At 54.2% G+C, this 17,289-nt stretch overlaps 1 protein-coding gene across 1 annotated transcript in view; it reads right to left on the reverse strand.

Annotated features, from left to right (window-relative positions):
* TMEM156 (transmembrane protein 156) overlaps window positions 1-2,627 on the reverse strand; it is a 66,742-nt gene extending 64,115 nt beyond the window's left edge. Inside the window, exon 1 of the mRNA XM_075333812.1 lies at window positions 2,537-2,627. Within this exon, the coding sequence (XP_075189927.1) occupies window positions 2,537-2,624 (88 nt within the window). The 5' untranslated portion in view covers window positions 2,625-2,627. The remainder of the gene's footprint in view (window positions 1-2,536) is intronic.
* Window positions 2,628-17,289: the final 14,662 nt, after the last annotated feature.

A 17,289-nucleotide genomic window follows, 5' to 3' on the forward strand; every position in this document is an offset into this window, starting at 1 on the left:
TCACTTTGCATTTCGTTAATTGATAAAATAAACTATTAATACTTCTATTTTTTAAAGCATTTTTATTTAGCAGAATTTTTTCTACTTCTGCCTAAAAGCTTTACACAGTATTGTACATTTGAGATCTACTTTAATTTAGTATGCAGTGGCCTACTAAATAGCAAACAATGATTTTCTCTTTTCTTCCCTTACAGCTAGTGATGAGGGAGCACTACCATGTTCGAGTGCTCAGTACTCGTAACAAGTAGTTGGATGCTCAGATGGGCACGACTTGAGTACCGAGCAGTTGAATGCTTGGATGGATGCGACTTGAGTATGTAATTATAATGGAAGTCAATGGAGAACTCCAGCATTTTTCCAGGAACTCTTCCTGAAACATGCTCGGGTTTCCTATTGACTTTCTTAATACTCGGATACTCGGTACTCGTAACAAGCAGTTAGATGCTCGGATGGGCATGACTTGAGTACTGAGTATAATGGAAGTCAATGGGTAACTCTAGCATTTTTCTGCGAAATCTTCTTGAAAAATGCCTGTTTCCTATTGACTTCCTGAATACTTGGGTACTCGATAGCACTACCATGCTCGTATCAAGCAGTTGGATGCTCGAGTGGGCATGACTTGAATACCAAGTATAATGGAAGACAATGGGTAACTCTAGCATTTTTCTGTGAAATCTTTCTGAAAAATGCCTGTTTCCTATTGACTTCCATAATACTCGGGTCGTGCCCATCCAAGCATCCAACGCTCGTTACAAGTACCGAACACCCAAGCATGGTGCTGCTTGCTCATCACTAATTGCAAGTACCGAGCATCCGAGCATGGTACTGCTCGCTTATCACTAATTACAAGTACCGTGCACCCGAGCATGGTAGTGCTCACTCATTACTAGTTACGAGTACTGAGCATAGTAGTGCTCGCTTATCACTAGTTACGAGTACTGAGCATAGTAGCGCTCGCTCATCACTAGTTACGAGTACTGAGCAAGGTAGTGCTCGCTCATCACTAGTTACGAGTACTGAGCAAGGTAGTGCTCGCTCATCACTAGTTACGAGTACTGAGCAAGGTAGTGCTCGCTCATCACTAGTTACGAGTACTGAGCAAGGTAGTGCTCGCTCATCACTAGTTACGAGTACTGAGCACCTGAGCAAGGTAGTGCTCACTCATCACTACTTACAGCAATTTCTTTATATCCTTCTACCCCCTGATAGGCATGTATTACTCCTAAACTAGAATAGAAACTGTAGATATCACAGGCACATAACCAACTGTAAAAAAAAGAGAAAAAAAAGAAAGAAAAAAAGGAACCAGCACGATCTGAAATTGGCATGCATCATATAAAAAGTGAAAATTCACAGATTTATTCCAACTGTACTATAATAAAAAAAATGAGATTTTTAGCAAATAATTGATCAATTTTTTGAGCCACCCCTGCCAACGTCACGGCAAATCTCAATAGGGGGGTCCTACTCTACATTCTGTATTTCATGTGCCATGCGGCCTCCTAGATAAAGTTAAAAGCAGAACCATAATGGAGCACACATACCTGCAACCTGTATATAGCCGCTTCCATGTTGCAAAAAAGGCACTTGTGGATGGAGACCAGCCCAGGTCCCAGCATGTGGAGCAAGCTCTGCACATACCAGGACTATGTCAGAACTGATCCTCCCAGTGCCAAACAGCAACCATTGATAAAGGCGGACCAGATCCAAGAATGGTGCTTAATTAGCATTGCCTGTGGAAAGGGGTGAGGTAACTGAATCTGAACAGCTACCAACAGGAGGAATACATTGCAAACCAAAATCAGGCGTGCATGGTATGGTGTTGGTCAGTCACCAGATTGTAGCATAACTACGGTCAAAACAGAGAAAAAAAGGAACCAGCACGATCTGAAATTGGCATGCATCATATAAAAAGTGAAAATTCACAGATTTATTCCAACTGTACTATAATAAAAAAATGAGATTTTTAGCAAATAATTGATCAATTTTTTGAGCCACCCCTGCCAACGTCACGGCAAATTCTTTATATCCTTCTACCCCCTGATAGGCATGTATTACTCCTAAACTAGAATAGAAACTGTAGATATCACAGGCACATAACCAACTGTGAAGTCTTGACCTGTATCTTGCTGTGTCCAGATGGCCTCTCTCCGCATCCATACTGAGCCTAATCCTCTTTCCCACAAATTCACTAGTTCCAATTCCATGCATGTATTTTTATTTATTTATATGATTCTCCAGAACAAAGTTTCTTTGCACATTCCTAAAACAATCTTAGCCTTGATAAGCTTCCTATATCACATGGCATAATAGGGAGTAACAGCCCATGTGAGTGGTTGCATTGTCTGTATTGTATTTGGAAATATATTGTCTGAATATTTATCAAGATAGAGATTTAATTGATAATAAAAAATTGAAAAATAGGCCTGTTGTATATCTGTATGGATCACATTCTACCTACTAAATCTTCACGATCATGTCATATTAAGTCATATTTAATGCCATTAACGCTCGTATGAAGATAGACACAACTTACCTTCTTTATTCTTAAACCATTCCGGAATACAAATGATAAGCACGACTGTTATTCCAATAAAGAGTTTAAGCAACAGAGACGCTGTCATTGCAGACACGTGTCACGGCCAGAACTAACTAAACCATGGGCTGCCATCCCCCCACATATGTAGTTACTAGTCATTTCCTCAGTGAGTTCCAGCACTCGCTTTCTGTTCTCATCATAGTTTTTCATCATCGAAGTCACATGTGTTTAAAAGGGAAGTGTAGATCAAATACTTAGAGTTTACACTGCTCAATTATCTGCATCAACACCCCCAGCTGTAGGCAAAGGAACATATTGTAAAAAAAAAGTTGTTTTTTTTATTATGTGAACTGGGTGTGTGGATCTGTTTGGTTTTATAAATTTGCCACGTCATTCCCAGTGATTATCTTCTTCTCTTTATTGATTATGTGACGCCCCTGGACTATCAGGTCGTCACAGGGTATTGTACAATCTGCCCTCCGGTGCAATATCCATCACCTTCTTGGTTTTGGGTCCCCAACTACTTGTGTATGTCGCGGGCGGAGGAGGGGACGCCGCGCTCTCCCACTGCTCGGGTCCGGCTTCTGCGGCGGCCTGCTGCTGCTCGGTGGCTCGAGCGATGGGCCGGATCCCGGGGACTCGAGCAGCGCTCCTCGTCCGTGAGTGAAAAGGGATTGGTTTTTGGGATTGTTTATTGTCCGTGATGCCACCCACGGTTGTGGTGATTGTGTGGACACCACCGCTGCTCTGTATGGGGATCCCGGGAGCGGTGACAGGGAGCAGCAAAGTTGTTGGTTCTCCCCTCCGTGGGTATGGGGTAGTTGTCCCGGGGCCCAGTGATGAGGTGGGTGATAAGGGATGGCGGTGCAGGGCTTGGTGGGGTGCAGGGACGCGGGGGCAGTGCTATGCCTCACGGCACTGTGGTACTCACTCAGCCTGAGACGGGGACACAGTTCTCGGTAAAACACACGGCTGGAAAGACGGTTCCCACGGACGGCTGCTGTTGCTTTTCCCCAGTAGTTGACGGTGACTGTCCCTTTTCCTGCACCTAAGATGATGTTGGTAGCGATGGGTTCCCACCGGTAACCCGCTCCCCGGCTTGGATATGGGCCGGAGGAGCCCCTCTTTGCCCGCAGGCGCTGGCCCTGAGAAACTGGTGCTTTGGCGGTGGCGGTGTCTCTCTCTAACGGTTGGACTGTTGCCTTCAATCGGGACTTGGTTGTTGGGAGACCCAGAGGTCCCCTTCACTGACGGATTTGGCAAATTCACGGTGACTCCTAGCCTTGCCGGGATCCGAAAGGCCCCTGCCAATGGTGCTGGCTTCTCTTCGTATACCGCTCCGGTACCGCCGGGCCACCACACGTCCACGGTCCTTTCGGCAACCTCCAAGCAGACTCTCCTGCAGACGGTCACCACCGTCTGCTAACCTTGCTGTTCTCAGTCCGGGGCACACACCCGGACCAACTTCAGGCTTTCTCAACTGTCACTGTCTCTTCCACTTTATTCCTCTCTCTTGCTCCTCTACCACTTCACTCCTACTTCACACTCTCCCTAAACTGCTCTGTCTGGTTTTCCCGCCTCCAGGGCTGTGAACTCGGTGGGTGGAGCCAACCGCCTGGCCCACCCCCTGGTGTGGACATCAGCCCCTGGAGGAAGGCAACAAGGATTTTTGTGTAGCTTTGGTGTACCTATCTGGGGTGTAGGGTGTGTTGGTGTCATGACCTGTGACCCCTGGCTTGCCCAGGGCGTCACATTCCCCCTTAGCAAAATGCAGCCCGTCCGCAGGCTGCCCGTCCAACACCGGTTTTATTTTTCTGAAAAGATATAAAAACATGACATACAAGTAAAATAACTTCATCCCACATCGGGAGGTGCTTTGCTTAAACGTTACATAACATTTTAACCGGTTGCTGCTGCCGCTCTCTCCCACCCAAGTAACCTGGCCCTGATGCTGCCCCTAAGAAACAGGCAGCACCCCTTGACCCCAGTCCTGAACCAAATTACCCGAGCGGGATCTGTCCTTCCCCTCCAGAGGGTAGCCACCGGTTCCTGTGGTGGCTGGGCCCCAGCCTGCTCCACTGCGGGCCCTCCCTCCAACCTGCCTCTCCGGAGGCGGTAACGGTTAGCTGCAACAAACATATTTATTTACATGCCACTAACGTCTGTGGTTGCCCTGCAAGTTCACGGGCTTGTTCATAAAGAGTTCTTTATGCAACTTTTCAAACGGTCCCCACGGGGACAACAATGGCGGCAACGGCCGGTTCTAATCACGGTTGCAGACAATCAGGTTACTGTTCGGTAATCATTTTTCCATTTTTCAAAACTTTTCAAACTCAAAACTTTCAACACACTGGTGGTCCCTACTGGGACGGTGCAATGGTGCTCCACTGCCTTTACTGTGCACTTTCGTCCTCCTCACCCGGCTCTGGGTGGAAGAACACGGGCACCAGCCCCTCCAGCGTATAGCAAGCGCGGCGAGGAAGGGCCGCCCGATACCCGTTGTTCCCACTCCGGGGGATGTAAGTGGCCTCCGTGCCCTGCAGAGCGACGACTCCTTCTTCTTCCTCCGAAACGGGCTCGGTGTCAGGCCCGGAATCACTATCATCCGTCTCTGCGCCAGGCGGGTTGCCGCCAGCTGCCAGCTGCCGCAGCTTCCAGGCTTGCCACTCTCTCCGCCCCCGTCACGGGGGAATATACGCCCGACGGGCCAGGCGCAGTGCGGTGCACGGGCAAGGAGGACAGAGGTGGCATGGGGGCCAGGGGTAGACCGGGTCCCTCAGCCGCAGCGGCTGGTCCCTCGGGGACATAGGGGCGTGGGTCACTCACCAGCTCCTCCATCATGGCCTCCATTCCATACACTCGTGCAACTGCAGCTGCATCCTCCACCTCCGCGGTCCACTGTTCCATCAGCCGGCAGATCTGGCTCCGGTAGTGTCGGCAGATCCCTGCCGTCCGGGCCCTCAGCCATGCCGCTGTCCCGGGTACCGGTTCGGTAGCCTCCGCATAGCTAGATGGAGCGGACATTCTTTGCAGGGGTCGGCGGATCGCGGGGTCCCAGCGTCCTTATCTGTATAGCCGCGGCTACATGCGACCAGTCGCCATTTCGTCCCCCTTAGCCTCTTTTCCGGCCCCTCCTGTATCGGGGCGGGGTTTTGGCCTTCGCGCCTCCGCTACTCGAGAAGACGCTCGAGCGGGAACCCTTCGCGCCAAATATGGCGGCTTCTGAAATTTTCCGGCCGGACACCTCCGGCGGTAACTAGGCGCACCTCTACCCAACGGCAGAGCGGTAAGATCCTGTTCGTGACGCCAAGTTGTCGCGGGCGGAGGAGGGGACGCCGCACTCTTCCACTGCTCGGGTCCGGCTGCCGCTGCTGCGGCGGCCTGCTGCTGCTCGGTGGCTCGAGCGATGGGCCGGATCCCGGGGACTCGAGCGGCGCTCCTCGCCCGTGAGTGAAAAGGGATTGGTTTTTGGGTGTAACGCCTGGTCCCACCAGACCCCGGGGGGGGAGCTCTCCCTTTCATCTGCCCAGTCCCAGCAAGGCTCCCACATGCACTCCTGCCCCCACTCCCAGGCAGAGAAGGCCTTCCACTTACCGGCCCCAGGGCTCTGCAGACGTTGCTCCCACTCCTAGGCCTGCTGCAGTTTCCTCCTCACACAGAATTGCTGTAGGTGATTCTAGGCTGCGTGCGAGGCCACGCCCCCTTTCTTAAAGTGGCATGCCCCAAATCCTGGAAGTGATCTCAGAGGTCACCTGCTGCCTAATAGGTATTTAAGTTCACTTCCCCCGGCAGCAGGCGCCCGAGCTACGCCTCTATTAGTGCATTGCCAGTGTCCTAATCTGTTTCTGCTATTGTTTATGATCCGTACATTTGTTACCTGATTCTAATCCTGTGTCTCACCGTAGTGCCATCTATACCATTCCGGCTGTGGACGTCACCACCTATTCCTACCGTGGACGTCACCGTGCCATACCTGCCGTGGACACTATCTGTACCGTTCCGGCTGTGGACGTCACCACCCATTCCTACCGTGGACGTCACCGTGCCATACCTGCCGTGGACACTATCCGTACCGTACCGGCTGTGGACGTCACCTGCTGTGAAACATCTCCGGTGCCACTTCCGTGTTCCGCCTGTCGCGGACATCGTACCCGAGCCACGCCTGGCCGTACAGAGACTCCTACCTCCGGTCCCTGGCTGCCGTGCATTTAGGCCTTCTGGGGAGGCGCCGCACAGTCCCTGTATAGGGGTTCGCTGCTGGCCGTCTTCTCAGGGGAGTCCGGTGCACGGTCCAGTGGGTCCACCTCCGGACGTTCGCCGCTCCTCGGTGAGTGTAACAGTTTGCTCGGGCCATGGACTCGCCGGGATCACGGTTAACCCGCTGAATGACCTGCAACAGGAGCTCTCCCGCCAACGTGAGACCCAAGCAAGGTTCGTGGCTTACATAAAGTCTGTGGAATCCCGTCTGGCATCCATGCAAACCTCCGTATCCTCCGATAGCTCCCAGTTGAGTGAACTACTGCAGGAACTGTCCCGCCAGCATGAGGCCCAGAGACGCATGGCTGAAGACATGGCGGCCGTGGATTCCCGTCTAAATGCCCTGCAGAATCCGGCCTCCTCTACAACTCCCGACTCTGCAGGATTATCGACATACATGTCTCCTTCTCGCCTGGCCTCCCCACCCATGTATGGAGGGGATCCCCGTTTGTGTCGCGGTTTCTTAAACCAGTGCTCCCTGCACTTTGAGCTGTCGCCGCTGCAGCAAGCGACCGATCGCTCGAAAATCGCATTTATCATGTCTCATCTGACTGGTCAGGCTCTGGCTTGGATGAATCCGCTCTGGGAAAAGAATGACCCGACCGTCCAAGTCCTGTCCGTCTTTCTGACCACCTTCCGTAAGGTGTTCGATGAACCAGGCCGTCTCTCATCTACTGCCTCTTCACTCATGAGAATCCACCAGGGGAATCTCACCGTGGGACAGTATGCAATCGAGTTCCGCACTCTGTCCTCCGAGCTCAAGTGGAACAATGACGCCTTGGTAGCTGCCTTTTGGGAAGGGTTATCCGGAAAAATCAAGGATGAACTGGCCGGCCGGGATGTACCTACCACCCTGGAAGAGCTGATCTCTCTGGCTACCCGTATTGATCTCCGCTTCCAAGAGCATGCCAGAGAGGTCACCCGGGCAAGAAGAACCCCATCCTTGCGCCCACCTTCCAAAGGCCGATGTTACCTTCCTCCACCAGGCCTACTGCTCCGCACGAGCCCATGGAGGTCGACCGCGTCACTGAGTCCAGACTGCGACAGAGGAATCGGAGAATGGCAGGAGAGTGCTTTTACTGCGGAAGTGCCAAACATCTGATTCAAGACTGTCCAGTAAAGCCGGGAAACTACAGAGCCTAGGGTCCATTGGAGAGGCCACCCTAGGTCATGCCAAGTCCTCTCCTTTTCTCCAGGTGCCTGTATCCCTGTCCTGCGGCTCCATCCGGTTGTCAGTACATGCGTTCCTGGATTCAGGCTCCGCCGGGAACTTTATCCAGCAGTCCATGGTGGATCTACATCAGATTCCCGTCCGATGTCTTGCTACCCCCATCAGTCTGTCTTCCGTGGATGGAAAACCGCTCTCCGAACCCATCCGGTTCATCACAGAGAACTGTACTATGCAAGTGGGGTTGCTACACTCTGAGACAATCGCCTTCCACGTGCTCCCTGGCATGGCACATGCTCTTCTTCTGGGAATACCCTGGCTTCGGTCACACAAGCCTGTGCTCGACTGGGATTCCGGAGACATCCTGCAATGGGGTGCTTCCTGCCACAGTCACTGCCTGACACCAGTGCATCCTCCGCACCCACCAGTCAAACCGGTCAACCTTCCCGGGTTACCTCCTGCCTACTGGTCCTTTGCAGATGTCTTTGACAAAAAGGAAGCTGAGACGTTGCCGCCACACAGACCTTACGATTGTCCCATCGACCTGCTCCCAGGTACAACCCCTCCTCGTGGGCGCATCTACCCACTGTCGCGTGAAGAGACCCAAGCCATGTCTGACTACATAAAGGAGAATTTAGCACGAGGTTTCATCCGGAAATCCTCCTCTCCCGCCGGAGCGGGCTTCTTCTTTGTGGGGAAAAAGGATGGGGGTCTACGGCCCTACATTGACTACCGCGGATTGAATAAGATCACGGTGAAAAACAGGTATCCACTACCCCTTATACCGGAACTGTTTGACCGTTTCCGAGGTGCCAAGATCTTTTCCAAACTAGATCTCCGGGGTGCGTACAATCTGGTTCGCATTCGGTCGGGAGACGAATGGAAGACCGCGTTCAACACTCGTGACGGGCACTATGAATACCGAGTGATGCCCTTCGGGCTCAGTAACGCACCGGCGGTCTTCCAGGAGTTTGTGAACGACGTCTTCCGTGACCTTCTCTACACCTGCGTAGTTGTGTATTTAGATGACATCCTTATCTTCTCTCCGGACTTGCATACCCATCGAAGACATGTCCGTCTGGTCCTGCGGAGATTGAGAGAGAATCGCCTTTACGCCAAACTCGAGAAGTGCCTGTTTGAGCTGACCTCGTTACCCTTCCTTGGCCACATAGTCTCGGATACCGGCCTGAAGATGGATCCTGACAAGGTTTCAGCCGTACTGAAATGGCCCCGTCCGGAAGGGTTGAAGGCTATCCAGCGATTCCTGGGATTCGCCAACTATTACCGGCAATTCATTCCACATTTCTCATCTCTGGTGCGCCCCATATCCTCTCTCACTCGCAAAGGTGAGAACCCAAAGAAATGGACACCGGAAGCTGACGAATCGTTCCTGTCCCTTAAACGTGCCTTTGCCTCTGCTCCAGCCTTACACAGACCCGACATTACCCAGCCGTTTATCCTTGAGGTAGATGCCTCCTCATCCGGAGCCGGTGCGGTCCTTACACAGAAAACGTCAGAGGGTAAGACAGTAACCTGTGGCTTCTTTTCTAAGGCTTTCTCCCCAGCAGAACGAAACTACTCAATCGGAGACCGTGAGTTGCTGGCAGTCAAGCTGGCTCTGGAGGAATGGCGATACCTGCTGGAAGGGACATTGCATCCAGTCACCATCTATACGGACCATAAGAATCTGGCATATCTTCAGACAGCCCGCAGGCTAAACCCCCGACAGGCCCGATGGTCGTTATTCTTTGCCCGCTTTGATTTCGTTCTGCATTTCCGTCCAGCCGAGAAGAACCTAAAAGCCGATGCGCTATCTCGATCATTCCTGTCAGAGGACCAGGAGGATGAACCTCGGCACATCATTGAACCTTCCAAACTAATGGCGGCTCCAGTCGGCATGCATCACCTTCCTCCTGGCAAGACGTTTGTTGCTGATGTCGATAGAGAACGCGTACTCCGGTGGGGACACTCTTCCAGAATAGCAGGTCATGTGGGGCAAAAGAAATCTCTGCAATTGATATCCCGATATTACTGGTGGCCAGGGCTACGTCGAGACGTCCAGGACTTTGTTTCATCCTGTTCCTCCTGTGCCCGAAACAAGGTCCCGAAGACCCCTCCGGCGGGCCCTTTGCTGCCTTTACCGATACCATCCGCTCCATGGCAACATATCGGCATGGATTTCATCACGGACCTGCCAAAGTCATCTGGCTGCACAGTCATCTGGGTGGTAGTGGACCGGTTCTCCAAAATGGCCCACTTCACACCACTCTCCGGGCTACCGTCCGCTCCGGTTCTTGCTGACTACTTCATCCAACACATCTTCCGGCTTCATGGCTTGCCTCTCCATATCGTGTCCGACAGAGGGGTCCAGTTCACCGCTCGGTTCTGGAGAGCAGTCTGCAAGATGATGGATGTAGAATGGGACTTTTCTTCTGCCTACCACCCTCAGTCCAACGGGCAAGTGGAGCGCATTAACCAAATCCTGACTAATTATCTCCGCCACTTCGTGGACGAACACCACAGCGACTGGGTCAAACTGCTTCCATGGGCCGAGTTCTCCTATAACAATCATGACAGTGAGTCCTCTGCTAAATCTCCGTTCCAGGTGGTGTATGGACGACGACCCAAGGTGCTGTGTCCTGTGACGAGTTCCTCAGGCAACCCTGCGGCTGATGACCTCGTGAGGTCCTTCTCTGCCGTCTGGGCTGAGACCAAGTCGGCTCTGGAACGGTCCTCTGTCCGCATGAAGAAACACGCTGACAAGAAACGTCTGGATGTTCCTTTCTTCCGGCCCGGAGATAAAGTCTGGCTCTCGTCCAAGTATGTCCGCCTGAAACAGCCGTCTTACAAGCTGGGTCCCCGCTTCATTGGTCCCTTTGAAGTGCTTCGCCGAATCAATGAGGTATCCTACAAGTTGAAGCTGCCGTCGACACTTCGCATCCCGAACTCCTTCCATGTGTCCCTCCTCAAGCCGGTGGTCCTGAGTCGTTTCCATGGTGATCCTGGGGTCTCGCCTCCTCCTGTTGGTGATGATGACGTCTATGAGGTAAAAGCCATCCTTGCGGCTAAGGTGGTCCGAGGTAAAACCTACTATCTGGTGGACTGGAAGGGGTTCGGTCCTGAGGAGAGGACGTGGGTACCTGCGGAGGACGTGGATGCTCCTCGTCTCCTCCGGAGCTTCCTGAGGAGGAGGGGGCTTCAGGGGGGGGTACTGTAACGCCTGGTCCCACCAGACCCCGGGGGGGGAGCTCTCCCTCTCATCTGCCCAGTCCCAGCAAGGCTCCCACATGCACTCCTGCCCCCACTCCCAGGCAGAGAAGGCCTTCCACTTACCGGCCCCAGGGCTCTGCAGACGTTGCTCCCACTCCTAGGCCTGCTGCAGTTTCCTCCTCACACAGAATTGCTGTAGGTGATTCTAGGCTGCGTGCGAGGCCACGCCCCCTTTCTTAAAGTGGCATGCCCCAAATCCTGGAAGTGATCTCAGAGGTCACCTGCTGCCTAATAGGTATTTAAGTTCACTTCCCCCGGCAGCAGGCGCCCGAGCTACGCCTCTATTAGTGCATTGCCAGTGTCCTAATCTGTTTCTGCTATTGTTTATGATCCGTACATTTGTTACCTGATTCTAATCCTGTGTCTCACCGTAGTGCCATCTATACCATTCCGGCTGTGGACGTCACCACCTATTCCTACCGTGGACGTCACCGTGCCATACCTGCCGTGGACACTATCTGTACCGTTCCGGCTGTGGACGTCACCACCCATTCCTACCGTGGACGTCACCGTGCCATACCTGCCGTGGACACTATCCGTACCGTACCGGCTGTGGACGTCACCTGCTGTGAAACATCTCCGGTGCCACTTCCGTGTTCCGCCTGTCGCGGACATCGTACCCGAGCCACGCCTGGCCGTACAGAGACTCCTACCTCCGGTCCCTGGCTGCCGTGCATTTAGGCCTTCTGGGGAGGCGCCGCACAGTCCCTGTATAGGGGTTCGCTGCTGGCCGTCTTCTCAGGGGAGTCCGGTGCACGGTCCAGTGGGTCCACCTCCGGACGTTCGCCGCTCCTCGGTGAGCGTAACATTGGGATTGTTTATTGTCTGTGACGCCACCCACGGTTGTGGTGTTTGTGTGGACACCACCGCTGCTCTGTATGGGGATCCCGGGAGCGGTGACAGGGAGCAGCAAAGTTGTTGGTTCTCCCCTCCGTGGGTAGGGGGTAGTTGTCCCGGGGCCCAGTGATGAGGTGGCCGGTGCAGGGCTTGGTGGGGTGCAGGGACGCTGGGGCAGCGCTATGCCTCACGGCACTGTGGTACTCACTCAGCCTGAGACGGGGACACAGTTCTCGGTAAAACACACGGCTGGAAAGACGGTTCCCACGGATGGCTGCTGTTGCTTTTCCCCAGTAGTTGACGGTGACGGTCCCTTTTCCTGCACCTAAGATGATGTTGGTAGCGATGGGTTCCCACCGGTAACCCGCTCCCCGGCTTGGATATGGGCCGGAGGAGCCCCTCTTTGCCCGCAGGCGCTGGCCCTGAGAAACTGGTGCCTTGGCGGTGGCGGTGTCTCTCTCTAACGGTTGGACTGTTGCCTTCAATCGGGACTTGGTTGTTGGGAGACCCAGAGGTCCCCTTCACTGACGGATTTGGCAAATTCACGGCGACTCCTAGCCTTGCCGGGATCCGAAAGGCCCCTGCCAATGGTGCTGGCTTCTCTTCGTATACCGCTCCGGTACCGCCGGGCCACCACCCGTCCACGGTCCTTTCGGCAACCTCCAAGCAGCCTCTCCTGCAGACGGTCACCGCCGTCTGCTAACCTTGCTGTCCTCAGTCCGGGGCACACACCCGGACCAACTTCAGGCTTTCTCAACTGTCACTGTCTCTTCCACTTTACTCCTCTCTCTTGCTCCTCTACCACTTCACTCCTACTTCACACTCTCCCTAAACTGCTCTGTCTGGTTTTCCCGCCTCCAGGGCTGTGAACTCCTCAGTGGGCGGAGCCAACCGCCTGGCCCACCCGCTGGTGTGGACATCAGCCCCTGGAGGAAGGCAACAAGGATTTTTGTGTAGCTTTGGTGTACCCATCTGGGGTGTAGGGTGTGGTGGTGTCATGACCTGTGACCCCTGGCTTGCCCAGGGCGTCACTTGTACCACCCCCGTACCAGCAGCAGGGCTGCTCGGATCCGGATCCGCGGTGGCTCGAGGGGTCTCCGGACCCGGGGGTCGTGTGGCCACTCGGATAAAGGGGGTGTATTTACAGGGGATCGTGTGGAAAGTTTGTGACGCCACCCGTGGTGCATGGTAAGATGGAGTACCACCGCTGAGATTGGTAGTACCCGGTGGCAATGGTGTGGGCAGTCAGGTGTTTAACCCCTCCACGGGTAGGGGGAATACCCTGGGACTCGGTAATAAGGACAGGGTTGTGCCATTGGGATGGTAAGGGTCACTTGTTTACTCACTCAGTCCAATAACGCTGACACCGACAACTGTGGTAAACCAAAGTTCTTGACACCGCTACCGCTTAGAGGGAGCACGCCTGGATCCCGTGCCCATTGGTGTTGCCTGTTAGTCTGTGACCTTTGCCTTGGCACCTTGTCTTCTAGTTGGCCCCTTTTAGTGGGGAACTAATCGGGTCCCGCTCCCCACTATGGCTAACTGGGTGAGCTTGTTCTCAGGGTTCACGCTTGGGATTTTCTGGGCCGTATGTGTGGAAAGTCCTATCCCCCTCGTTGTGCTAGTACCCCGATTTTGGAGCGGGTGGAGAACGGATCTTGAAGGCTCCTTCCTCGTTGGGTAAATTGCCAGGACGCCTGAAGCTACTTCCTGACCTAGGGTCCATGTACCCCGTCGTGTTCTGGCCCCTGCCCGGTGTTGGCACAAGGCCGCCGGCTGTCCTCCTCGACAGTCCGTGCCCCTTGTCATGATCCCCTGCGACCGTGGTCCAGCTCCTACCAGGCCCAGACCAACATCTGCCACCTAGTAGTTCCAAGGAGCCCAGCTCCTAACCGCCTTTCACTTTCACCTCCAACAGTGCACTCTCCTCTTCTGACACTCCTGACCTCCCCTTAACCAACCCCCCAAGTGGGCGACTCTATTCCACTCAGGCCGTCCACTGGTGTGTCTGGTGGGTGTGGTGCAGAGTGTTACTAGGAGCGTCACACGCACAGCCTACAACCTGCCGTAACCCTTACTCTGATACAGCGCCGCACAATCAGCTCTACTCTCACCTACTGTATCCTCACCTATCCCTTGTAGACTGTGAGCCCTCGCAGGCAGGGACCTCTATCCTCCTGTACCAGTCTGTGCCTTGTATTGTTTATGATTATTGTACTTGTGCCTATTATGTATACCCCTTTCACATGTAAAGTGCCATGGAATTGATGGCGCTATAATAATAATAAATAATAATAATAATAATACCTGTTCAGCGACGTCGCTGTTGCTGTCGAACAATCCCTCCTTCAAGGGGGAGGTGTGTTCGGCGTCACAGCGACGTCACAAAAAGGCTGCCCAATAGAAGAGGAGGGGAGGAGATGAGCGGCCGGAACATGCAGCCCACCTCCTTCCTTCCTCCTTTCCGATGGACGCAGGTAGGATGATATTCGTCACTCCTGCGGTGTCACACACAGCGATGCGTGGTGCCACAGGAACGACAAACAACCTGTGGAATGAAACACCAATGACATTATGATTTGGAGCGACGTGTCAACTATCAACGATTTTTGCCGTTTTTGCAATCGTGGATCATCGCTCCTAGCTGTCACACGCTGCGATGTTGCTAACGATGCCGGATGTGCATCACAAACACCGTAACCCCGACTATATATCGTTAGCGATGTCGCAGCACGTAAAGCACCCTTAATACAATCCCCTGTTAATACCCCCCCTCATTTGAGTGGCCGCATGACCCCCGGGTCCGGAGACCCCTCGAGCCACCGCAGATCCGGATCCGAGCAGCATGTGCCCGCCCTGAGGAAGCTGAGCTGTGCGAAGCGAAACGCGCGTTGGATGGGTCTGTTTGATTTGTGGGACGCAGCTGCGATGCTCTTTTAACAATGGGTAAGCAGATGACTTAAGGCTCGATATATTTTTGTACTTTATTATCTATTTATTAGAACCTATTCTATATTCCCATGTCTATGATGAATTTATGAGCGTGCTTCTCTGTCCCACACTTTGTGGGTGTTTCTCCCCCTTTATAGCACTATTTTAATCTGTATGTCCTTTCATCTTATGTGATTTTTGGTGATTTTGTGCTATTTTTGCTGTAATAAAATTTTGTAGTTTGCCCTTTCAAAGCTCCTGTTCCTTCTATTTCTTTATGCTATTGTGACGCCCTGGGCAAGCCAGGGGTCACAGGTCATCACACCACCACACCCTACACCCCAGTTAGGAACAGCAAAGCTAACCCAAAATCCTTGTTGCCTTCCTCCAGGGGCTGATGTTCACACCAGGGGGTGGGCCAGGCGGTTGGCTCCGCCCACCGAGGAGTTCACAGCTCTGGAGGCGGGAAGAACCAGTCAGTCAGCTCAGGGGAGAGCTTAAGTGAAGGATTAACCATGAGTTGAGTTAAGGAAGAGAACCGTGAAGGAAGTGAGGTGGTAGAGGAGCAAAGGAGAAAACTGGAAAAAAGGAGTAAAAGTGACAGTAGAAAAGCCTGAAGTGGTCCAGCTGTGTGCAGGACAGAGTCAGCAAGGTCAGCAACGGCGGTGATTGTCTGGAGGGGTGACCGTTTGGAAGTTCCTGGAAGGACCGCGGACGGGTAGTGGCCCGGCGGTCTGGAGCAGTGTACAAAGGACAGTCAGCACCAGGGCAGGGGCCTCTCGGACCCCGGCAAGGCTAGGAGTCGCCATAATTTGCCAAATCCGTCAGTGAAGGGGACGTCGATCCCCCAACAACCAAGTCCCGATTGAAGGCAACAGCCCAACCATTACAGTAGAGACACCGCCACCGCCAGGGCACCAGTTTCTAAGGGCCAGCGCCTGCGGGCAAAGAGTAGAGCTCCTCCGGTCCAGCTTGAAGCCGGGGAGCGGGTTACCGGTGGGAACCCATCGAGACCATCAACAACATTAGGTGCAGGAAAAGGGACATCACCGTCACCTACTGGGGAAAGCAAGTGCAGCCGTCCGTGGGAACTGTCTTTCCAGCCGTGTGTTTTACCGAGAACTGTGTCAACGTCTCAGGCTGCGTGAGTACCACAGTGCCGCAAGGCACAGCGCCGCCCCCGCGTCCCTGCGCCCACCAAGCCCTGCATCTCCCACGTCCTCACTGGGCCCCGGGATCACCAACCCCTACCCATGGAGGGGCAACACAACAACTTGCTGCTTCACACCATCACTCCCGGGATTTTACACCGAGCAGCGGTGGTGCTAACAAATCACCACAACCGTGGGTGGCGTCATGGACAATAGACTTTATCCCAACACCCAATCCCCTTTCACTCACGGGCGAGGAGTGCCGCTCGAGAACCCCCGGGATCCGGCCCACCGCTCGAGCCACCACTGAGCAGCAGCAGCCGGACCCGAGCAGAGGGGTGAGCGCGGTGCTGACACCCTCCTCCCCGCCCGCGACAACTTAGCGTCACGAACAGGATCTTACCGCTCTGCCGTCTGGTAGAGGTGCGCCTTGTTACCGCCGGAGGTATCCGGCAGAAAAATTGCAGAAGCCGCCATCTTTGGCGCGAAAAGTTCCCGCTCGAGCGTCTTCTCGAGTAGCAGAGGCACGAAGGCCAAAACCCCGCCCCGAGAGAGGAGGGGCCGGAAAGAGCTAAGGGGGACGCGATGGTGGCTGGCTGTATGTGAACGCAGCTATAAAAGCAGGGACGCCAGGACTCTGCAGACATCTTGTTCCTGGGAAAAGCCGCCAGCAAAATGTGGATGCCGTCCCGCGACACCGTAGCCCCCGCGCCTGGGACCGCGGCGTGGGTGGAGATCCGGACTGCACAGCTCTACCAACGGCTGCAGGTCAAGATGCAGCTCCTCATGGAGGAGTGGGAGGCCGACATGGCGGACGTTATAGCAGCCGTGCGGAGACGCGAGGAGGAGGCGGAGGAAGGGAGGGTTTGTGACCCACGCCCCGATGCCCTGGAAGGGCCGGTCATCGCGGCTGCGGGACCCGGTCCAAGCCCTCTCCCCCCGTTGCCTCCCTCGCCACCCGTCTCGGAGGTTGTGACCCCGCCACTAGGCCTGCTACTACCGCAACCGGTAGCCATACCCAGCGTCCCCGCCCAGGCGGGCCGATCTGTAGCCGGAGCCCGTAGTCGACCGGAGGTGTTGCCCTGGAAGGTCCCAAAAACTTAACCGGAGGCATCCCATGAAAAGTCCCCCGAGCC

This window comes from Anomaloglossus baeobatrachus, chromosome 1 (genome assembly GCF_048569485.1).
Source record: "Anomaloglossus baeobatrachus isolate aAnoBae1 chromosome 1, aAnoBae1.hap1, whole genome shotgun sequence".
In the NCBI taxonomy this organism is placed as follows: Eukaryota; Metazoa; Chordata; class Amphibia; order Anura; family Aromobatidae; genus Anomaloglossus; species Anomaloglossus baeobatrachus.